The sequence below is a fragment of the Dama dama genome, chromosome 10 (genome assembly GCF_033118175.1).
Source record: "Dama dama isolate Ldn47 chromosome 10, ASM3311817v1, whole genome shotgun sequence".
NCBI classification, from domain to species: domain Eukaryota; kingdom Metazoa; phylum Chordata; class Mammalia; order Artiodactyla; family Cervidae; genus Dama; species Dama dama.
Genome location: NC_083690.1, coordinates 10,096,300 through 10,121,509, shown reverse-complemented (window position 1 = coordinate 10,121,509; position 25,210 = coordinate 10,096,300). Strand labels below are relative to the sequence as shown.

General features: G+C 44.7%; 1 protein-coding gene across 2 annotated transcripts in view; it reads left to right on the top strand.

Annotated features, from left to right (window-relative positions):
- GRIN2A (glutamate ionotropic receptor NMDA type subunit 2A) overlaps positions 1 to 25,210 on the top strand; it is a 430,691-nt gene that overhangs the window by 388,780 nt on the left and 16,701 nt on the right. For both annotated transcript variants that reach the window (XM_061152805.1, XM_061152806.1), the window contains one exon: positions 2,093 to 2,280. In XM_061152805.1, coding sequence (XP_061008788.1) covers positions 2,093 to 2,280 — 188 coding nt within the window. The remainder of the gene's footprint in view (positions 1 to 2,092; positions 2,281 to 25,210) is intronic.

Genomic DNA, 25,210 nt, shown 5'->3' with positions numbered 1-25,210 from the left:
TCTTTGAGAGGATTACCGGATGCTTGCTTTTTGGAGGGTGCTGACTGGGAAAGGCGAATGGAACTTTTGAGATGATGGTGATGTTGTTTTCTACCTTGATCTGTGTGATGATTTCAAGGATGTACACGTATGTAAAAATTTATCTAGCGCTTTATTTCGTATAAGTTATACCTCAATAAAAATAAATGTACCAAAAAATTAAAAAGAGTGCTCTGTTTATTGACATAGAAGCACATTCACTTTGTGTGGGATGAAATGAGAAAAGAAAGCCATTGGTAAAATGGTTTGCATGGCATCATTATATTTTGGAAATTGAAACGGTGTTGGCAGACTAATGTCCCATGGGCCAGGCTATTTTGTGTAAATAACCTTTTATTGGGACAGAGTGGACCGCCTTCATTTACATGTTATCAATAGCTGCTCTCAGACTGTGTATAGTTCCCTAGGACTGTGATAACAAAGCATCACAAACTGAGAAGCTTAAGCAATAGGAACTTTTTTGTCTCATATTTCTGGAGGCTGGAAGGCCTTGATCAAGGTTGTCCATAGGGCTGTGCACCCCCTGAAGGCACCAGGAGAAGGGTCTTCTGGCCTCTGGTGGTTCCTAGACTTGTGGCAGCATAACTCCAGCCTTCCCACGACAGCCTCCCTGTGAGCACATCTGTGTCCAAATTCCTTCTTTTTACTTTTTAAAAACTTTTTATTTTGTACTGGGGTCTAACCGATTAACAGTATTATAATACTTTCAGGTGTGTAGCCAGGGACTCAGCCATACATATGCACATATCTATTCTCCCCTGGTGGCTCAGATGGTAAAGAATCTGCCCTCAATGCAGGGTTCCATCCCTGCATTGGGAAGAGCCCCTGGAGAAGGGAACGACAACCCACTCCAGTGTTCTTTCCTGGGAAATCCTGTGGACAGAGGAGCCTGGTAGGCTACAGTCCACGGGGTTGCAAAAAGTCCAGCACAACTGAACCTCTAGCACACATTCTCCCCCAAACTCCCCTCCCCTCCAGGCTGCCACTTAGCATCGAGCAGAGTTCCCTGTGCTGTGCTGTCGGTCCTTGCTGGCTATTCACTTACAATAGAGCAGTGTGTACATACACATTCCAAACTCTCTAACTATCCCTTCTCCCCAGTCTTCCCCCCGGCAACTATACGTTCGTTCTCTCCAAATCCCTTCTTTTTATCAGGACACCCATGGTATTGGGTTAGGAGCCCCCCTTACTCCAGTATGACCTCGCCTTAACTAACCACGTCTGCAATGACCCCATCTCCAAATAAGCTCATATTCAGAGACGCTGGGGCTTAGGACTTCAACATATGAATTTTGAGGAGGCACAGTTCAGCCTATCACATGCTAGAGCAGCAGAGTTGAGTAGTTGCATCAGAGACTAAGCCTAAACTATTTATCATAGTGTCTTTACAAAAGAAGTTACCAGCCCCTGTTTTCAAAGGTGTGTGTATGTGTGTGTGTGTATACAAATGCATACAAAATTCGGAAGTTTGTTCACAAATGCATTAACAGAGGTTGCCTCTGAGTTACAGAATTATAGGCAATTTTAATTTCAACTGTAATCAATATTTCTACATTATTTGGGCTTCTAAAAATTATGATGTAATTATTTTTTGTAATAGAAATGAATAGTAAACATGTCTCTTTGGGCAGGAAGGGACATCATTCCTGTTTAGTCTCTCTCTGCTTCCCACATGCAGCCACCAAATTCTCTCCTGTCCGTTAATGGTTTGTTTTATTCCAATGCAAACCTCTCTAAATAGGCCACTGTTCTACACTGTTGGGAGCGCTGAGGGCTAACACTTAGCAAACCAGCAAACTCGACTGTTTACTCACTTAGGCATAAGGAGTCTTCATGTCTTTATTTAGCTGCCTCTTGTAACTCGGGGAGAAAAGCTTTTGGCTTTTATCTCCTCATTAAAAATAGATCCTTTTATGATGATGGGACGGAGCAGTCATGAGTCATCATCTCCTGGGTGATAGGGAAGTGTGCGATGCTGGATCGGGCCTCGGACAATGGGCCCCAAGATGGTACCTCACCATCGCCTTGACTCCCTGGCTTCTTGTCGTTGCAGGAAACTGGACGCTTTCATCTACGACGCTGCCGTCTTGAATTACAAGGCTGGGAGGGACGAAGGCTGCAAGCTGGTGACCATTGGGAGTGGGTACATCTTTGCTACCACTGGTTATGGGATCGCCCTCCAGAAGGGTTCGCCGTGGAAGAGGCAGATTGACCTGGCCCTGCTCCAGTTTGTGGGTGATGGTAAGACTTTGGTTGACTTCCCCTACTTCCAGGGCACTTGAGACCCTCACACTCTCTGCTTCCTAACTGGCTTTCCAGTGGATCTTTGGGTAATGACTTAGCTCACTGTAAGTATTTACTGAGTACTGACCACATGGTACCATGGTCCTTTAGGTTGCTTATAATGGAAACCAATTACAGACAACTAAGTCAATTAAAAGTTTATTTTAAGGATGCAGAAGTGTCTATCTCAGTGAATTTAGGAAAGAGTTGAGCAAATAAGTTCAGGGGGAAAAACAGGAACCAGGGCAGCCCTGGGGCTTCAGCAGCTGGAATTCATGGGTCCTCTCTCTGAAGGAGTTGTTATCAGTGCAGGGCAGGGATTTCATCACCTGGGGATATTTGGCTGCATCTGGAGATATTTTTGATTGTCCTGACAAGGAGGTTATTTGATACCAACATCTGGTGGGTAGAGGCCAGGGGTGAGGGGTGCTGGCAAACATCTTTCAATGCCCAGGACAGCCCTCCCACAAAATCTCAAAACACAGAATTCTCTGACCCCAAGCATACAGTAAAGAATCTGCCTGCAACACAGGGGACCCAAGTTCGATCCTTGGGTCAGGAAGATCCCCTGGAGGAGGACATGGCAATCCACTCCAGTATTCTTGCCTGGAGAATCTCATGGACAGAGGAGCCTGGTGAACTACAGTCCATGGGGTCACACAGAGTCGGACACAACTGAGCAACTTTCCCTTTCACACGTTTATAGTATCATGATTAAGGGGAAAGCTCTGCTCTAAAGCAGTTGTTGTTCAGTTGCAAAGTCTCTGAACAAAGTCACGCTAAGTGTCCGACTCTTTGAGAGCCCGTGGACTATGGCACACCAGGCTCCCCTGTCCGTCACTGTTTCTAGAGCATCATATATATTTCTAGAACATCACATAACTAGGCTGTAATAAGTCCCAGTCTCTCTTTTCCAAATTCTAAATTTCAAATTCCAGAGGAAGGATTCCTGATGGATTTTGGGTCAAAGATTCCCTCCTGAACCCCTCAGGAGTGAATAAAGGGTGGGGTTACATGTTGTCCTAACACGACAGCTCCTCCTATTTTCCTATGGGGAGATGAAAGAGAGGTGATCACTGTACAGGGAAGAGTTAGCAGAAATCCCATGGGTTTCCACTACAATCCGCCCTTTACCTGCCTATCCTGAAGAAAGACCATTTCCACCCTCATGGACTTGCAGTCTAATGGAATGAGGGTATTTATGGAGCTTCCAGCTAACTGGACTGGCTCTCTCCAGCAGCATTTCCTTCTGTCCTTCTCTACTTTTAGTTGGGGATTTCAACATAGCTCATTGCTCCAGGACATGGTTTTAGAATCCTGTCCTGGCTCAAATGGCATGCTGGTTCCCCTTGGTCTTGCCAACACTGAGATAGGAAGAGCAAAAGCAGCAGAGATGGCAGGTGAACCCTAAAAAGGCATAAGTATGAGTAGGAAACAAAAGTTCAGGGCGTAGGTCAGAAGCTGTGTTCAAGAATGGGTGGAGGCTGTGTTTGGAGATGGTTCCAGAAAACGCAGGGCTTCCCAGGTGGTGCTAGAAATAAAGAAACTGCCTGTCAATGAGGGAGATGTAAGAACCTTGGATTTGATCCCTGGGTCAGGAAGATCCTCTGGAGTAGGAGATGGCAACCTACAGTCCACGGTTTCACAAGGAGTCGGACACAGCTGAAGCGACTGAGCATGCACACCCGCCAAAACATGCTGCTCTTGTCCAGGGCCGGGGAGGACAGTCTGTCAACCACTGTGGCCAAATACAGTGTTGAGAGAGGCAGAGGTTTGTGTGTACGGTTGGTGTAAGCCTGAGCAAAGGGTATAATGCCTTACACCCTCTACTCCCAGATTTAAACCTTAGATTCTCACAGTGTCGTCAAGAAACCTAAATGTGTTCTATATTTAACTCCCAAATGAGAGCATCTGAATCTCTGGATTCTCTCTAGGGCATTGGTACCTTTCAGTCAGATCAACAGCCCTGTTCTCTGCTGTGTCATAGTGACTTGTAGCCGTGTTGCCCAGTTATTGCTGTGACATCTTGGAAGCACATGACAACTGGCATTTATGTTTCTCATGGGAGCGCAGGTTGAGTGGGAAAGCTTGCCTTGGGCCATGGTGGTGCCACCTCCTGCTGCTGCAAGCCCAGGGATCATCTCTATGGTCTCCGTTCCACCCGTGTTTATTCTGGGTCTCAGGCCGAAAGGGCCGCAGCTACCTGGGAGAAGCTCTTTTCCTGACTGTGTTGGAGGCACAGGAGAAAGCACTCACCTGTGTGGGCACATTGCAAGTGTCAGCTTTCTTTTTTAAATTCTTGATTTTATATGGGAGTATGGTTGCTTCAGGGCTTCCTAGGAGGCTCAGTGGGTAAAGAACCTGCCTACACTGCAGGAGCCCCTGGGGATATGGGTTCGATTCCTGGGTCGGGAAGATCCCCCGGAAGAGGGCATGGCAACCCACTCCAGTATTCATGGGCTTCCTTGTTATCTCAGAAGGTAAAGACTCTGCCTACAATGCGAGAGATCTAGGTTTGAGCTTTGGATTGGGAAGATCCGGAGGAGGGTGCAGCTGCCCACTCCAGGATTCTGGCCTGCAGAATCCCACGGACAGAGGAGCCTGGAGGGCTACAGTCCATGGGGTCACAAAGAGTCAGCCACGACTGAATTGACGCAGCACAGCATAGCACGTAGTTGGATCCGTGATGCCCTGTTAGTTTCAGGTGCATAGCAGTGATTCAGTTCTACAGACACACGTGGCTATTCTTTTTCGAATTCTTTTCCCATTTAGGTTGTTACATAATATTGATTGGGCTTCCCTGGTGGCTCAGATGGTAAAGAATCTGCCTGCAATTCGAGGAGACCCTGGATCGGTCCCTGAGTTGGGAAGATCCCCTGGAGAAGGGAATGGCAACCCACTCCAGTATTCTTGCCTGGAGAGTCCCATGGACAGAGGAGCCTGGCGGGCTACAGTTCTTGGTGTTGCCAAGAGTCAGAGATGACTGAGCGACTAAGACTTTCTTTCATAATATTGAGCAGAGTTCCCCATGCTATACAATAGGTCCTTGTTGGCGAGCTTTGTCACATTCCCATCTGCTAACACCCTTCTGTCCGAAGCAAGTCCTATGGCCAAGCCCAGAGTATACTCTGGAGCAGGGGTGCCGACCTCTGGGATCTGATGATGATCTGAGGTGGAGCTGATGTAATCATAATAAAGTGCACAATAGATTTAATGTGCTTGAGTTATCCCGAAACCATCTCCCACCCCCATCCATAGAAAGACTGTCTTCCGTGAAAGTGGTCCCTGGTGCCAAAAAGGTTGTGACCGCTGCTCTGGAGCATGCTCGGCCTTGTAAAGAGGAGTTTGGGAGTTAGAGGACCAGGCATGTGTGTGCAGGGAAGGGAAGGACACATCTGCCACAGTGGTTGCCTCCCTGTGGTGTGAACTACCCCGCTGACGAGGGTCTCGTTTCCAGCAGTAAAAACCACAGAGTCTTGAACATGACAAGTAACTGGTCACTGAAGGCCTGGATGAATACATACACACATGGGTGAATGGTTAGTGTCAGGATGTATTTCTTTGACAGGAAACTTAAATATGATGGGCAGCTGTCAAATCTGTCGGTTCTAACTCTACACCCACCTACCCCTGCCGTCCCTTCTGCAGCGTCTTTTATGAAACAGCAACATATTTGGGGAATAGGATATGCCAATCGCCACACCAGATGTGTTCCATGTGTTCTTTAATTGAATATGCATCACAACTTTATAAAGTTAAATATTGCCTACGATCATTTTACGGAGAATGAAACAGCAGCTCAGCGGGCTTATCAGTCCCTTAGGGAGTAAGTGGCGAAGGCTCTACTTTAAGGAGACTTACTGCTGATGAGGGTCAGTCATTTCAGACTTTTGTTTGATCTAATTCTCCAGAATGCCTGTCTAAGTTTGCTAATTAGATGCTTGAGATGTATAGATCCCCGTGTGTGTATGTGTGTGTGTGTGCTCTTGTGCACTCAGTCGTGTCTGACTCTTTGGGACCCCATGGACTGTAGCCCACCAGGCTCCTCTGTCCATGGGATTTCCCAGGCAAGAACACTGGAGTGGGTTACCATTTCCTACTCCAGGGGATCTTCCAGACCCAGGGATCAAACCAGCATCTCCTGTGTGGGCAGACAGGTTCTTTACTACTAGCACCACGTGGGAAGCCCATAGACCCTTGAGGAAGAAGTAATTTAGTGTATGTTGGATGATATCTATTGTCCCATTTCCAAATGCTTCTGTGAAAAGGTTAATTTTTTTTAGCCTCAGTTTATTCATCTGCAATTGAATACAGAAATATCTACCAGATAAGGTTGTCATGAAGATAAAATGAAAAATTAAATTTAAACAGCCACCTGGAAATAGAAATGATTCAGAAAATGTCATTGTCACCACCACCATCATCATTGACTCCCTCCCCTCCTTCCTCTCTTCCTCTCTTCCTCCGCACCCCCATCACTGTTGTCCGTGCACAGCTCAAGGATTCAAAAAAGCATTTTTAGTGTCGTATTGGTGACAATATGGTCAAGTTAGCATCATGGTAATGCCGTTCTGAACAGAAACCTCCCCTCTGTGGCAAATAAAAAAAAACAGTAGAGGCATCCAGATAAACCAAAGAGCGGTTCCCTGTTTTTAACAGAGTGTCTAGATTCTTAGAGGTATTTTCTGTCCCAGTTCAGGGCTTTCCTGGTCAGACTGTCTGGATTGGGGGATGTGTCTTCACCGCTTCATCTTCAGAGACCATCTGGAGGCCAAGCCTCGGGAGAGAAAATGATGTGGCTCCAGGGGGCGTCTTGAGATAATCTTCCCGGAAAGCCACGTCCAATTCTGAATGTCTCTCTAGGAGTAAATACATGAATTAACACAGCTGCATAAATATTTCACTTATCTTATGCAGCTTCGGCAGGACTAATTATACTCCAAAATTAGACCTGGAAAGAGCACAGTGCTGAGCGGTCCCTAATTATTATTCATCCCCTGGAATGGAGTGTTTATCTCTTGTTATAGAGTAGCTTCGGTGGACGATTACGAGTCTAATGAGTGTCAAAAGTATAAAAAATTTTCCTAATGAGCTGTGTAAATATAACCTTTTGAGTAGAGTGTTTGGTTATTGGGGGAACCTCTTATGTGAAGCCTACCAAGCATTTCCCTAGGAAAGGGCCTGCCAGTCTCCTGTAAGAGAGACACAGGGTCCCGATAAGACCTCACCCTCCTTTTCCTGTCTGACTATTGGTCCTTTCTGCAATAGTGGAGTTCACCTGCACGCGTGCAATTGTGTCCAACTCGACCCCCATGGACTGTAGCCCACCAGGCTCCTCTGTCCATGGGGATTCTCCAGGCAAGAATACTGGAGTGGGTTGCCATGCCCTTCTCCAGGGGATCTTCCTGACCCAAGGACCAAACACGCGTCTCTTATGTCTCCTGCATTGGCAGGTGGGTTCTTTACCACTAGCGCCTCCTGGGAGTTCACTTGGGGACTCAAAGATACTTTTGAGTCCCTCAAAAAAGTGTCACTTGAATATACTTTTCAGCGTCGATCATCAATATCCATTACTGAGAAACATACATTCCTAAGCACTGATGTTCCAAGAAGGAATCCCATGGTCTTTTCCTTCCTTCCTTCAAGGAGCTTACTGTCCAGTTGGATGGTAATGAGTGGAATTAAAATATCTAATTTCAAAATAGGAATATGTGTGTAATAATTCATGTATATATGTTAATATATGCTATATATTCATGTTTATATATGTGTGTGCTCAGATGTTCAGTCATGTGCAGCTCTCTGTGGCCCCATGAACTATCCATGGAATTCTCCAGGCAAGGATACTGGAGCAGGTTGCCATTTCCTACTCCAGGGAATCATCCGAACCCAGCTATCGAACCAACATCTCTAGGGTCTCCTGCATTGGCAGGTGGATTATTTACCACTAGCACCACCTGGGAAGCCTACACACACACACACACACACACACACACACACACACACAATTTGGTGTCCTGAGTAGATAAGAGAGTGGTCAAGGAGAAATATGAAATATATCATATTTTTAGTAGAGGAATGAAAATACAGAATAAGTCATAAAGAAAACGAGTAAGATTTAGAGAGAGATTAGGATGGGCCAGAGTTCCCAAAGCCCCATTCATTAGCTTATCCAGCAGTCAACAAATAACTGCTGGGTCCCTGGTATCATCCCAGCACCTAAGAGGTGACAGCTAACTGAGAACATAAAAAATGAGTAATGCCTAAAAAAATGGCATTTCTGGCTTCAAAGGAGAGGTTGAACAGAAAATCTCTTAGGCTCCATCAATCTCATGGATTTTGTAATTTTTATGTGATTCGGGGATTTGAAGAGACAGAAGAAAATCATAGAGGTTAAAGGCCCTTTTGATGGATAGAAGCCAGCAAGAAGATATCAGGGAGAACAAGTTGATATTGTAACATTATTCAGAAAGAGGTGGTGTTGAGAAAAGAGAAGGAAACCAAGATTCTGAGCCTATACTCAATGGTCCGCTACCATGCCAAGTGCATCACAAATGATCTTTGTAATTCTTTGTACAGTGTTCTGGAATAGATCTTATTACCTACGTTTTGCAGAGCAGGAAAACGAGGCTCATTTAGGTTACATGAGCTATGGCAAGGGGCTTCCCAGGTAGCACTAGTGGTAAAGAACCTGCCTGCCGATGCAGGAGACGTAAGAGACGTGGGTTCAATACCTGGGTCAGAAAAATTCCCTGGAGGAGGGCATGGCAACCCATTCCAGTATTCTTGCCTGGAGACTCTCATGGACAAAGGAGCCTAGAGGGCTACGGTCCATAGGGTCGCAAAGGGTTGGACTTGACTGAAGCAACTTAGCATGCACGCATGCATGAGTTATAGCAGAGCTTCTCAAACTTTAACCTAATCAGGACTTACCCAGTGATTGTTTAAAATTCAGGCTCTGTTCCAGTCTATCTGGGGAGCCTGAGAGTCTGCACTTCGAACAAGCTCCAGGTGATGCTGCTGATGCTGGTCTGTGGACCACGCCCTGTATAGATTTTTTGTTAGAGGTAAAAATTGAACCAGGTTTGCCTGAGTCCAGCTCTGATCATCTTTCCATTCAACTAGGTTTCTGGAGAAGTCTTATGAGTGGCCATATCACTTTAGCTACAAGTCATATATTTAGCTTTGAAAAGCATTTAATCTTCCTCTTGTATTTTGCTCAGTTTTCATCGTTGTTGGTTTCTTTTAAACTCAGAAAAGCATTACTTCTCTGGTGTCTAGCCTGAGTTCATTAAACAAATAAAATGAAATATATGTATTTATCAAATATTTTTATGAAATTTATAAGGTATATCCCATTGCACTTACATTAGAGATATACTGATATCATATATAAATATTTGAAAGATATGACATGCATATATTCATCTTGTATTCTAAGGTGACCAACTCAACCCATTTTGCTGGGACTCTCTTGGTTTTAAAAACTAGCTGGTGACCCCATAAGAGTCACTAGCCGGTAACTCTCAATGTGTGGAATTAAAATATCTAATTTCAAAATAGGAATATATTTATAATAATTCATGTATATATATACATGTTAATATATATAATAATGTATATATATAACATGTATAATATATACATGTTATATATATAATTCATGTTAATATATACTATATATTCATGTTTATGTGTGTGTGTGTGTGTGCTCAGTCACTTCAGTTGTGTCCAACTCTGTGAGACCATATGGACTGTCGCCCACCAGGCTCCTTTGTCCATGGGATTCTCCAGGCCAGAATTCTGGAGTGGGTTGCCATGCCCTCCTACTTCAGGGGATCTTCCTGACGCAGGGATAGAACCTGCATCTCTTAAATCTGCCTGCATTGGCAGGGGGGTTCTTTACCACTAGCGCCACCTGGGAAGCCCCAGTTGTATCATATTTGGACATACATAGTAGATTCATAGACGGAATATTTGCCAGAGCCCATCTATATCACTTCAGTTGGACTGGTTCCCTTTGTCCCTTTGGTACTGCAACTTTGTAAGCAGTTGTCTTGAAGACTCATCCAGTTGATGACAGATCAGATGGGACCACACGTCTGCTCTAATATCACTAAGGAACCTTGCTGCACTCGACTCTAAAGCTTCGGGAAGCACCACGCCTGGACAAGATGCTCACAGTTCTGGGAAGGGGGGAGTGCTGGGGGCCGACAGTGGAGAAGCCCACTCCCTGCTTCCAAGTGGCTCACTGTTAACGTTCCTGATTCCTTTATTTGTCGGTAACTCTTGCACTGAACGTGCAGGATGGCTTTTGGTGGCGAGGGACCCCATGCAGCCAGCCGGACTCGAGTGTGTTTGTGTGATTGCAGAAGTCGTTTGTGTATCTAATTAGGACTCATAAATTGCTCTGAGCCATGAAATGGGTTGCTAATATCCTGAACACGGTCCTCATCGAGCTTCCCAGCTTAATATCTTTGGGCCGATGTGCGAGTCTTGGGGAGACCTGGATGCCCCCGCAACTTGGGTGGTGAGTGTCACCCACACATCCCTGCGTGGCTTTGTAGCCCGTCTTCTTAGGGCTGGCTTAGTGGAGGGACAGCCATGTGTGTGGGGGAGATTGCTGCAGGCCACCTCACTCCTAAATATTTCCCCTGCTCATCTGCCTACAGTATCTGAAATTGCATCATTTGGATTTTATTTTTTCAGAAGCATGGATTCTTTCATGCAACGTCCCCTTTAAACTCGGAGTCTCTTCTTCCATATTCTCCTGAACCCATTACCTGCTCTGCTATCTGATCTATCCTTCAGCCCACGCACGCCTCTGTGAAGCTTTCCTTAAAGACTGCAGCTCTAGATATGCTGACAAACCAGAAACCCCTCTGTTGTTGGTGCTGTGTAGTGACTCAGTCACCTCTGACTCTTTACGACCCCTTGGACTGTAGCCCACCAGGCTCGTCTGTCCATGGGATTTCCCAGGCAAGAATACTAGAGTGGGATGGCATTTCCTTCTCCAGGGAATTTTCCCAATCCGGGAATCAAATCCGGTCTCCTGAGGATCTCCTGCATTGCAGGCACCTTCTTTTATCACTGAGCCACCCAGGAAGCCTTTAGCTCCATGAGACTCCTTTCATGGAGAAAGGAAACTCCTTTAGCTCCATGCTTGTAGCATTTGTGCGCCATTTCACCAAGCGACACAAGGGAAGGGTGTGATGGAAGGTTCTGAAACTCCTGGCTGCATGGCCAGTCTGTTTCTCTGAGTTCCAGTTTCCTCAATTAAGTGTGAGAACAGATGGGCTTCCCTGGTGGCTCAGTGGTAAAAGAATCCACCTGCCAATTTAGGACATGCAGGTTCAGTCCCTGAGTCAGGAAGATCCCCTGGAGAAGAAAAGGACAACCCACTCTGATATTGGCTGGAAAATTCCATGTATAGAGAAGCTTGGCAGGCTATAGTCCAGGGGGGCGGTCACAAAGACTTGGACACAACTAAACACATGTACACAAACGCACACACATGCTGTTTTCCATAGGGGCTGCACAAATGTATATTCCCACCAACACAGGCCACTCACTTTCATGTCCATTCTGTTGCCCTTTCCTCTCCCCTAGGACTCATTCCTGAGCTTTGCACATAGTAGATGCTCAAGTAAAACTCCTTGGATGAATGAATAAAGGAATACATGGATTAGAAAACACCATAGATAGACTTCTGTGAGGCTTACTTCATTCATCAGATACCTTCTCTGATGAAGTCCATTTCAGGATGTTATTTTCTTTGGGATGAACATCAGGTGTCTCTAGGCAAGAGACACAGAGGAAATCACTAAACCGCTATCCAGGGTGACAGTCTTCCCAAGCCTCTGACCCATGTTTTCACTGCCACGCAGGCAAGTTCTCCCATTATCTAAGTTGTGTGCTCTAGTAGTCAAATACTTCTGCTCTGTTCTTTTTAACACACTTTTCTGGGATGGATATAATCAGCAAGATTATATATTAAGAACTGGAGTGGATCATAAACCCTGAGTGAGTCTGTGGTTTGTGATCAAGGAGGTAAATAAGGGAAAGAGTGTTACCGCCTATTTTTGAAAATCCAGTTTTATTGAAACACAGCCACATCCATTCATTCAGGTATTGTCTGTGGGCTGTTTCCCCTACCACAGCAGAGTCACACTGTTGCAACGGAAGTTGTAGAATCTGCACAACCCCAAATATTTATTGTCAGGTCATTTGTCGAAAAAGTATGATGACCCTGGCCTTAGATTGTCTGGAAGAAGACAAGGAAGGCAGAGAAGGCTTGATATTGTAAGTTGTCCAGTCCTTCTAAGGGAAGAGAAAAGATCCAGATGGAGAAAGGAAGAAAGAAGGGGCAGATAGGAAAGAGGGACAGGGATATATGAGGGGGAGAAGGATGGAAGAAGAGATGAGGAGAGAGGAGGAGGAGAAGGAGAGAACGAGGGGAGCAGAAAGGCAGAAGGGGAGAGGCAGGATGAGAGAGATAGGTGTGCTTGGGGGACTGGTCAGGTAACAGGCCTCTTGCATCTACAGCGCAGCCTGGCTTGGTCACCTGAGCACATTGCAGATAACTCTGTACAAGCCTGGGAGCCATCCACTGCCCTCTCTGGGCTCCATGGTAGAGCCAGGCGCAAACCCCAGGCTGACTCACTCCTGCCTGGGAGCAGTCTAATCTGTCTCCTGCTGGCCTCCCCTGCCAGCAACTCTTCGTGACATACGTCCCGGTGTCCTCAGATGACTCAGCAACATCCTATGTCAACCAGCAGCCTCGGTCCATTTAAAGAGATAAAAGCCAAAATGAGGATGGGGGGTTTGGTGGGGGGAGGCTCTGAGGAGCTACTTGCGGGGGAAAAGACAGGTTTCCATGTGTTGAAAGGAAAGTCATTCAAAGCTACCGTCATTAGTGTTATTTTTACCAAAGTTTTTAACAACAGGTAACATTCACCGAGGGGCAACTATGGGTCATAAGATAATCCGTCTTTATATGTATTAATTTCATGCAGTTCTCGTGGTTATTAAATGCCATGAATTATGACTATAAGTGTCTGCCTACAGATGAGGAAACTGAGTCACAGAAAGTTTGAGTCATGTGTCAAGCTATAGTAAGTGGCTGATCCGACCTGGGCAAGGAGGCTCTAGGGTCTTCATTTGAACCATTATGCAACATCGTGTCTCCTTTATCTGCTATAACCCTCCCAGACATCTCATTCGGCAGGTGTTCCCATCTGGGAAGGGGTAGAGTTGTGATTTAAAAGTACACAGGTCAGTAGCCGGGCTTCCCAGGTGGCTCAGTGGGCAAAGAATCTGCCTGTGACACAGGAGATGCAGGTTTGATCCCTGGGTCAGGAAGATCCCCTGGAGGAGGGCATGGTAACCCACTCCAGTATTCTTGCCTGGAGAATCCCATGGACAGAGGAGCCTGGCGGGCTAGAGTCTATGGGGTCCCAAAGAATCTGACATGATTGAATATGCAAGCACGCATGCAGGTCAGTAGCCAGCCTCTCTTCCTTCCTCTTTCACTGAAGGATAAGTTGCCTGCAGGTGATACTGGACTGAATAACTTGGCAACAGAGCTTGAGGGTGGGAGAGAAAGTGACCTCTGTTTTTTCCGTCTTTCCAAGGGGAAGGAGACTTGTCAATGCCCTGGGCCCTGGCACCATGGGAACAGGCTCAGCCTAATTTTTGAGATCATTCAACCCTGGTAGTTTGGGGAAAACTCAGGACCCAAAAGCAAGAGATGAGAAGGAATGAAGCAAGGACAGAATGTAATTAAGAGGAGTCAGATGTTTGGCCCCGATACAGGCTTGCCGAGCAGCCTCTCCAGGTTCACAAAGACCAACTTACTTGCTGGAATTGCTTGTTCCCCACAGAGCTCCTCAGAGCTGCATAATCCCCAGCATTTCAGGAAGTTATTGTTCCTTGCTAAACGTATTTTAATCAAATTGAGTCTTCAAAGGTAGAAATCACAGTTTAGGCTAAGCAAAGCCACTCTGTAAATCACAAACTCCGTAATCAAGTGAGCAGGGACTGGGTGCCGTTGGCAAAACCCTTCAACTTATTCACACAATTGCCCATTCATTCATTCTCCCTGTAGACATCCATCCAACAAAGAATAACTGAGCAGCTTCTAAGAGCCAGGTGGTGGGACATAAAAATGAGGAAAGGTTTTGCCATCTTGCCATCAACAGTTACCTTACTTTGAAAGACAGTTTGGGCACTTCTGTATTCATCAGACTCTGTTAGGGAGATGTTGAAAGCAGGCTTTCCTGGGGTCTCAGACAGTAAAGAATCTGCCTGCAATGCGCCAGACCCAGGTTCAGTCCCTGAGTTGGGAAGATCCCCTGGAGGAGGAAATGGCAACTCACTCCAGTATTCTTGTCTGGAGGATTCCATGGACAGAGGAGCCTGGTGCAGATTCCTAATTACTCATGCTTCAGGGCATTTTTACATCTTCTCTGAGTGATTCTAATACACAATAAAACTAAGAACCACTCTTTATTAATTTTTTAATTTTAAGAATTTTTTATTGATTTTGAGTTATTACATTTGCATAGCCTTTGTAAATAGTAATAAGATTTTCTTTATAATTTCTTTTAAAAGTTAGTTTCTATTGGAGTTTAGTTGCTTTACAATACTGTGTTAATTTCTGCTGTACGGCAAAGTAGATCAGCTGTATGTATGCATATGCCTGTATGTGTCAATAACCCCCTTTTATGGGTTTTCTGCCCACTTAGGTCACCTCAGATCACTGAGTAGGGAGACCTGGGTTCAATCCCTGGGTTGGAAAGATCCCCTGGAGGAGGGCATGGCAACCCACTCCAGTATTCTTGCCTGGAGAATCCCATGGACAGAGGAACCTGGAGGGCTACAGTCCATGGGGTCACAAAGAGTCAGACATGACTGAGCAACTAAGCACATACAATTTTTCTCAATCCCACATATATACATTAATATGCACTATTTGTGTTTCTGACTTACTTCACTCTGTATGGCAGTCTCTAGGTCCCTCCATGTCTCTACTAATGACTCAATTTCACTCCTTTTTAAGACCCACTCTTTATTATTTTTTAATATAATTTAATTTATTTTTTCAATTTATTTTAATTGGAGACTAATTACTTAAGAACCACTCTTTAGAATAACAATATTTATCATGTAGAAGCCTCTTATTCTTCGATTGGCAAGTGCTGGTTATCAACGTCAGTAGCCAACAGACCCCACCCATTTGGTCTGTGAAATTGGATCTTGGCTCTTATGTTTTATTCATCCTCCTTCTCTCAAAGCTCTTAGGCTTCCATCTCCAGAAACCTTGATGATTGTGCAAACCCAAGGAAGATGTGGTGTGGAACTTGTAAGCATTAGCCTGCACACTGACCACAAAAAGGAGATACTGGGTTAGACTGTGAGCAGAAGTGGTTGTTCAGAAAGGGATAAAATAGATACGAAAGTGTCTGTTGCTTCTAAAGATTTCATTTTCATGTGTTGACCATAATAACAAAGTTAAAAATAAAGCAGGCAAGACTGAAAGACCCACATTTAGGCAGAAAATGAGTCAGTGTTTCTATTGATTAAATTGTATCTGGAACCAAGTTTGGATGTGATGGTTATCCTGATTCCTTAAAGGTGCAGATGCAGTCTCACTGGAACCCACTAGGGATGTGTGGTCAGAGACCATTACTACAGATTAACTGAATCTAATTTTTTCCTATGAATGTCATGAATGCTCCTCACTCCACGTGGATGACTTTTACATGCATCCAAACCTCACATATACACAGAGCACCAGCTTGGATGATATATACCAAGTTCAGTTCAGTCACTCAGTTGTGTCCGACTCAGAAACCCTATAGACTGCAGCACGCCAGGCTTCCCTGTCCATCACCAACTCCTGGAGCTTGCTCAAACTCATGTCCATCGAGTCGGTTGATGCCATCCAACCATCTCATCCTCTGTCATCCCCTTCTCCTCCTGCCTTCAATCTTTCCCAGCATCAGGGGCTTTTCCAGGTGTTGGCTCTTCACATCAGGTGGCCAAAGTATTGGAGCTTCAACTTCAGCATCAGTCCTTCCAGTGAATATTCAGGACTGATTTCCTTTAGGATTGACTGGTTTGATCTCCTTGCGGTCCAAGGAACTCTCAAGAGTCTTCTCCAACACCACAGTTCAAAAGCATCACCCAAAGGGAGTGATGATAAACGACCATTTTGATGCCTCAGCCGCTAAGTCACTTTGAGTCTCCTATGATCTAAAAACTAAGTCCAGGGCAAACTACTCATTTGGAAATGAAATATTTTCAAAGGAAGAAATGTGCTGATCCTAAGCATAGATTAGTAATAAAGGGCTTAACTGCTTCTTCTCTGGCCTGTGACCAGATGGTACCATAAAAATTAGACTTGTTTATCTCCCTCCTAATTTTAACTGGAGACATATTTGGAATAATAACAGAATGGTACTTACTGAAAAAACAGATAAAATCTGTAAATATCCTAGAGAACCATCAATTCTGCCTTTCTGTTAGAGCTCCAAGGGTTTTCGTCTGCGTGAGTTCACAGTGAATTTCTCGATAGGTCTCTTGAGATCCGGAGTTGCAGTCTTCAGTATCAGTCTGACACCGGTATTAGAACAAGGTCAGTGGTGCCAAATTCTTGCCTGACAAGCAGTGAATCGCTCAAACCAGGGAGAGTCAAATGTCGAGAGAGCCATCAGAGGTGAAATAAGACATAATGAATGGTTTGCTGGTAAGTCAAACACTGATGTCACAGAAATTTAGGTAGGATTTATGAGATGGATAAACAGTAGCCTCAGATCCCTCTCAGTCTACATTTTTAAAAACATTTTGACTTGGAAAAGGTATATAAAATCACCCCAACCTACTACCTTACCATAATTATTTTCAATTTGTTTGTTATCTTCTGAACTTTGTTACTTGCAGACACATTTCTTTAAGTAAGTGTAATTATTAATTATATACATTTTTATATTCTACTGTTTTCACTTGCCAGTGTATTTTAAACATTTTTTCCACGGTGTTACATAATCCAATCCTCACAATTATTTTAATTTTTGCATAAAATATCATAGTCATTATTAATGACTAGTCATTATTAAACCATAATTCATTACATGGTTTTCCTAACATTAAACATTTCTTTTTCTTTTCTCTTTGCTAGTGTAGATAATGCTGGAATGAACATCTTTCTGCCCATTTTTTTTTTCTTTTGATTGTTTATTTGTAACAGCAAGCCCTTAGATGTAGAATTTGAAGCATTAATAGCTATAAACATCTCTAATATTCTTATTCTGTAGTTTGATATTAGTGCCCAAAAGGTTTTTTCCCACTGAAAAGTGCTTCCAGTTAAGAATCAATGGGTCAATTTTACGATTATCTAGTAACATTAAGTGTTGTCATTTATTTTGATATTTTAGAAGGTGTAATGTTGCCTTAATTTGAATTCCTTCAAATACTGGTAAAAATGAAAAAAAAAATGAGCTGTCTTTCCATCTTTTGAGAACATCTAACTACTTCTAGGAGAAGGCAATGGCACCCCACTCCAGTACTCTTGCCTGGAAAATCCCATGGATGGAGGAGCCTGGTAGGCTGCGGTCCATGGGGTTGCTAGGAGTTGGACATGACTGAGTGACTTCACTTTGACTTCTCACTTTCATGCATTGGAGAAGAAAATGGCACCCCACTCCAGTGTTCTTTCCTGGAGAATCCCAGGGATGGGGCAGCCTGGTGGGCTGCCGTCTATGGGGTCGCACAGAGTCAGACACGACTGAAGTGACTTAGCAGCAACTATTTTTACATACAAATTTTAATGGACATTTTGTATATCCCAATCACTTACTATAATGTTAGTGGTACCGTCTCACACAAAAAGTCATAAATTTAGCAGCTAGAGTTACAGTTAAGAACAAAGGCTTTGGGTTCAAATATAATAACTGATCTTTACCAGCTCTATGACCTTGGGAAATTCACTTACTCTTTTTAAGTGTCAGTTTCCACTTCTTTCAACTGGAGATTATAATAGCACCAACCTCACCAAGTTAAACAGTATAATTGGTATATACCCATCAAGCAATAGGTACCCAGTAAGTATCATAGATGATACCAATGGTCAAATTAGGTTTTATTCCTGTTCATATTTATACATATAAATACTTTTAGTCATTTTATTTCCTTTTTTGATTGCTTAAATCAGGATCCTGCAAACTGTGGCCCACATTGGCCCATTGTCTGTCTTTATAAATAAAGTTTTATTGGAATACATCCCACCCATTAACGCACTGCGTGTTTTTACAGCTGCTTTAGAGCTGCAAGGGCAGAGGTGAGCAGTTGTGACAGAGACCATATGGCTCATAAAGCTGAAAATATTTACTAATTAGCTCTTTACAGGAAAAGATCGTGGACCTCTGGCTTAAGTTATAAAAGGAAAGCATGTTCTTATAAAACAATTCCAACAATACGGAAGAATTTAACATAGCTCGTGCCCCTTCATCCTTTAAGATGTTTTACTTTGTAAAAAAAAACAAGTTCATATTTCTTTATAAATGATTTTTTTTCCTCTTTAAAAAATCTGCTTCCTTTCACTTTCTTGTTATTCCTTATCTTGACCCTCAAAGTGGAAAAATGCCTGCGACCTCTCTTATGCACTCTTCTTTTTTTTTTTCCATCTGTGGACTGTACTATAAGTCAACCCTGGTATCTTTGAGGAATTCCTTCCAGGATCCCCACTGGATACCAAAATCCACAGATGCTCGAATCCCTTATATAAAATGGGGTAGTATTTGCATATAACCTACGCACATTCTCCCATAGACTTTAAATCATCTCTAGGTTACTTTTAATACCTTATACAATGTAAATGCTATGTTAATAGTTGTAAATACAATGTAAATGCTATGTAAATAGTTGCGGGTGCACTCCACATCCAGGGTTTTCTTTTTGGAATTTTTTTCTGAAAAAATTTTCAATCTATGGTTGGTCCGTCAGTCAGTTCAGTTCAGTTCAGTCGCTCAGTCGTGTCCGACTCTTTGAGACCCCATGAATCGCAGCCAGGCCTCCCTGTCCATCACCAACTCCCAGAGTTTACTCAAACTCATGCCCATCGAGTCGGTGATGCCATCCAGCCATCTCATCCTCTGTTGTCCCCTTCTCCTCCTGCCCCCAATCCCTCCCAGCATCAGGGTCTTTTCCAATGAGTCAACTCTTTGCATGAGGTAGCCAAAATATTGGAGTTTCAGCTTCAGCATCAGGTAGAATCCAGAAATATGGAACCCATGAATACAGAGGGCAGACTGTACCTTCTCTGTATTGCCACATCTCAGTGCCCCATTATTTTTTATATGACTATTCTAGATTGCAATCTCGAACATGACCAGCACCCCCAGAAAGCTCCCTCATGGCCTCTTCCAGCCAATGTCTCCCCAGAGGTAACCACCATTCTGCCCCCCATGATCATGGGTAGGTTTTGCCTTCTTTTGAACTTCAAATAAATTGTGCAGTCATGCAACATATATTCATTTGTGTCTGTTGTAACATGGGTCCATTTTACTGCCTGTACTTATAGCTTACTGTTTTTTCATTGAAAAAGTGAAAGTGTTAGTCACTCAGTCATGTCTAATTCTTTGAGAACCCATGGACTATAGCCCACCAGGCTCCTCTGTCCATGGAATTCTCCTGGCAAGAATACTGTAATGGGTAGCCATTCCCTTCTCCAGGGGATCTTCCTGACACAGGGATCAAACCTGGGTCTCCTTCATTGGGGCAGATTCTTTACCATCTGAGCCACCAGGGAAACCTGTTTTTTCATTATTGCATGGTATTCCATTGTACAAATTTACTGCAATTTATTTATACACTTGCTATTGATGGACATTTGTGTTATTTCTCATTTTTTGTCTGCTTTGAACACCCTTGCCCATGTTTTTGGTGCATGTCAGCACTTAATTGTTGAGGAATAATCAAGGAATAAGATTGCTTGACCATAGGATGTACATATACTCCAGCAGATATTGCCAAAGTTTTCAGAGAAAAAGTACAACCAGTTTACATTCTTACCAGCAGTGCATGCAGCTCCTCTAATTTCTTTTTTGTTGTTCTCTAATCTTCCTAATTTAAATTTTGTTTTATATTGGTGTATAAGAGATGCGGGTTTGATCCCTGAGTCGGGAAGATCCCCTGGAGGAGGGCATGGCAGTATTCTTGCCTGGAGAATCCTATGGACAGAGGAGCCTGGCTGGCTATAGTCCATAGCATCGGTCGCATAGGGTCACACAGAATCAGACATGACTGAAGCGACTTAACGCACTTGGATGCATAGTTGATTTAAAATGTTGTGTTGGTTTCAGGTGTATGAAAAAGTGGCTCAGTTATACATATACATACACTTCCTCTTTTTCAGATTCTTTTCCCATGTAGGTTACTGTAGAATGTTGAATAGCTCCCTATGCTACACTGTAGGTCCTTGTTGAGTGTCTGTTTTACATTTAGTTACGTGTCTGTGTTAATCCCAGCCTCCTAGTTTATCCCGCCCCCGTCCTCTGCATGCTCTGGTACTGTCTTTCCATACGAGAGGTGAATTGGGCCTGCGTGGCTGAGGGGGGCTGTGTGGTTGGAGGCTGCTGGATAATCACAGCCAACAGTGGAGACATCCAGAGTCCTTTTCCAGCGTCTTTATCTTGGCCCCGGTTGTGTCGTTAGCAGAACGGGGAGAGAGGGCCCTCACATCTGCCCCTCTTGCTCCCGGGTTGGAATCTGAACCTGACTACTCCTCACCCCACACTTTCCCAGGCACGCCCGGCCGTGGGCTCACCCCCATCTGGCACTTCAGGCTTGGGATGCGGCAGAGGAAGCCAGAGGAGCACTATGCCCCTAACAGGGAGAGGAGGCAGCCTCCGTGTCACCCCCACCACTTTCTGCCACTCTCCACAGAAAGAGAAGCCTTGTCTTCTCCTTCCTTAGCTGTGAATAGCTCTGTCTGCAGGCACAGGGTCCTTCCTCTAAAGGCCCCATTTCTCCCCTTCTTGTTTTCTCTTTCCCCTTTCTTCCCTCTCTAATCCCCCATTTTCTCAATTCTTTTCTTTCCTTTTCACTCTCTCCTTCTCTTTCTCCTTCAACCCACAACTGAGTCTTGAGTGCCTGGCCAACCTCCCTCCAATGTCCTCAATGTTGGGAAATGCAGGCAAAAATGGACAATGGGTATGATCCCTTTGCTTCAGGGATCAGGATTTTATAGGCTCAAATAGCTTGTTGACAACACTTCAATAAAACAGGGACACAAAGGCACTGATGTCATATTACTTGCAGAAAGAGAGAAGATATTTCTTGGTGCAGGTTGTGGGATTATTACTATCTTTTTGTTTTTCTTGCATTTGTAGACTCTTAAAACACAAGGATCTCTCTGTGATATTCAAAAGTCCTCACACACTTACAAAGTGAGTCACAGGGTTTTGAGAACTATTGATTGAGAAAATGTGCAGTGTCAAAAAGGTCCTGTGAATCCATTATGCCCACAAATGCGTACTCCTTTTAATTCATAACAACTTGACCATCTATCTGTGTGTGAGGCAAACTGGTGAAGCTGACTCCAGAAGAGCTTGGTATACATAGGATTTCCTGGACTTCTTGCAATTTTTCTGCTGTCTTACTCCACAGATTTATATCTCAGCAACTCCACTGACTAATGGAAAATTGTGACTATCTATACTGTTTGACGCTTGATGGAGTTGCCCAGTCCTCTCTCTTCTTTTTCCTTTTTTGTCTTTGAAGACACAGGTTGGGCACCTGTGCACATAAAATTCCCCAGCTCCCAACTTGCACAGTTGATCAGGTGGCCTATGAAATCCCAGGCAGATGGTGACAGGCAGCCATGAATGCTGCAAAACTCAAGCTCCATCCGTAGAGCAGAGACCTCAGTTGGAAGGTGGTAGTGAAACATTTATGCCAAAGACAGCCCATCTCTGTCTCTAACTGGGTACATTTAAGCCTAGCCCTATTTTTATTTTGGTTTTGTGACTTCTCAGCATTATACAGAAATGGAATATTCTGACATTTAAATAAGGGAGATTTATCTTCCAAATTCAGTCTATTTGTGTTCAGAATCTTGTACTATTCCTTTCCTCCCCCCAATGGTACGTTTTTTTTCCTCTCCAGCAAAATTGTTCAGTTTGGAGATCATGAGTACGGAAGTCCTAGGCTCTGGAATGCCATTATTTCCAGATCCAAGGTCATCTAGATTTCAATCAGATGATGTGGAATTATAAAGCCAAGGCCCCAGGGTCAGTGATCAGAGGGTCTAGCTGCTCTCAGTTTGTTCCAAAGCCACAGACCACCTCCCAGCTTGGACCAACAGCTTCCTTCAAAGGCAAGTGGTGAGGAGAGTATTTGGTCTCAACACCGCAGCCCCCCCAAGCCTTCTTCATTCCCTGAACCAGAGTTCAGAGCTCACAGATGCCAAATCCATTCTCATTGAGGACATGAGCCTGCCGATGAGGATGCCCTAGATTTTCTACAAAGAAAGATGTTCCTTTGCCATTTCCAATTCCCCTTGGGCTTCTGAGAAAGCCAAAATGCCTGGTCCCCGGGCAAGACATGAAACAAGATGGAAACGGGGTCAGCTCCCCTCTCGGTGTTCACCGCAAACCCTCTCTGGATCAACAGCAGCATCACCCCTGACGTCTTTAGGCTGTGGGTGGAAGCTGTTTCTCTGCAGGGGACCACTGGATGCTATCGCTGTGATCTTTGATTGAAAATGACTTGCCCCAAGAGCAAGCCTTGGTTTCTGTGTTTCAGAAACTATTCCTGAGCCCTCTGCCTAAGATTCCTTCCTCTCCCTGGCTCCGGCTGATCCTTGCTGCTGAAGCAGAGGAGGCTTGTGACATCTACAGTGAACAGTTTCGTGAACCACCTACTATGTGCCAAGCCATGTGCCAGGGACTAGAGACACAAGAAGACTAAGACAAGATCTCCACCCTGAATAAACTCACCTCCCAATGGGTAGAACTTAGAAGCAAGTGGCAATTATATTCCAGTGGCAGTTCTCTGTTGATGAGATATCCAGGATGTCACTGTCATGGAAGGAGAAGCTATAGTCTCATATTCATATCCGTGTGCATTCAGGGAAGGCTTCCTGGAGATGGAGACCTCTGAGCTGAACCCTAAGACAGGTACTGGCACGTTTTCACACGATACCATGCAGCTGGTAGCTCCGAAGCGCATTGTTAGGGGTAGTCGTGGTACTGAAGACAGTGTACAATGGGTCCTCACCAGCAATTTCTTGCAGGTGGGCATCTCCCAGTCACTACATAGCCTGGGAGCAGGAGGGTTTAGTCTGCGTGGACTGCCTGCCCCTGAGACCAGGGCAGGACTCTAACAGGATCATATCACTGGGATAGAATTTACTGGTGGCCTTCCCATACTGCATGCTATAGCACTATTGTCCAAATTTGCTCAGATGGTAAAGAATCCGCCTGCAATGTGGGAGACCTGGGTTCGACCCCTGAGTTGGGAAGATCCCCTGGAGAAGGGCATGGCAACCCACTCCAGTATTCTTGCCCGGAGAATCCCATGGACAGAGGAGCCTGGCGGGCTACAGTCCACGGGGTCGCAAAGAGTTGGACATGGCTGAGCGACTGAGCCCAGCACAACGCACGCCTGTAACAGCCAGTCTTATATGTGGTTTCTGACCCTCTATGTGGTTTCTGACCCATGTTGCAAAAACATAGGCAGCAAGTGAAGAATCTTGGGTCCACCAAGCCTACTGCTGGTCTCATCCAATGACCCCACTGTTCCCAGGACAGCCCAAACTCCTTATCCATCTGGCTCCTGCTTTCAAGTGCCTCCTTTGATGGCTTCTTTCTCCTTGCCAATTTTGAACCGTTCTCTGATTTCAAAACATGCCGTGTTTCTCGCTGCCTCCAGCCCTATGCAAATTCAATCAACTCATTTTGCCATAATTACTGGTTTACACGACTATCTCTCCCACAGGACTAAGAGCCGGTAGATGCCAAAGACTGTGTGTTACTCGTCTCTGTGAAAATACAGAGATACTGACCTCATGCTCAGTGCTTTAGAAACGTCCTTTTTTCCAGTGGCCGAACGAGTGACTGAATGAATGAGTGAGGGAGTAAGACACGACCCAGTGAGGTCCTCAGAGGCCCCCAAAGCATTCACTTCCTTGACTGGAAATGAAACAGAACATCAGACCCAAAACTAAAACCACACGCTGTTTCTTTCTGTGCCATCACTGCCTAGGGTCAGGAGCTTTGGCCAGAAACCAAGGGGAAAAAAAATACATAGATGTGTGCCTGTGAGGGTATATGTGTGGGCTGATTTTAGAAGAAGTACTGCAGTGAATTCTCAGGCCCTAGACAGAGCCTAAAGAGTACAGGTTCAAAATGGGCTTTTTACAGCCAACCTCAGGGGAGAAATGCTGAGGCTGCCTGAAGGCAAGTCACATGGCCTGCTGTGAAATCCTTTCCTGAAGCAATCCCCTTAGCACTGAGACAGCTTCGCAGGATAGAATGAAATCTAATCTGAAAGGCAGCTGCAGTCCCTCTGGAAGCTCAGAGAATGAGTCTGAGGACAGAGAAGGAGCTGATTTCTCTGACGTTGGACACAGCAGGTTCTTACTGGAGGGCTCAGCCTTCCCTCTGGACGTGTATCTGGGAATCATGCTCTTGTTGTAGTTGTTGTTCAGTCAGTCAATCGTGTCCAACTCTTTGTGACCCTGTGGACTGCAGCACGCCAGGCTTCCCTGTCCTTCATCATCTCCTGGAGCTTGCTCAAACTCACGTCCATTGACTTGGCGATGCCATCCAACCATCCCATCCTCTGTCGCCCCCTTCTCCTGCCTTCAGTCTTTCCCAGCATCAGG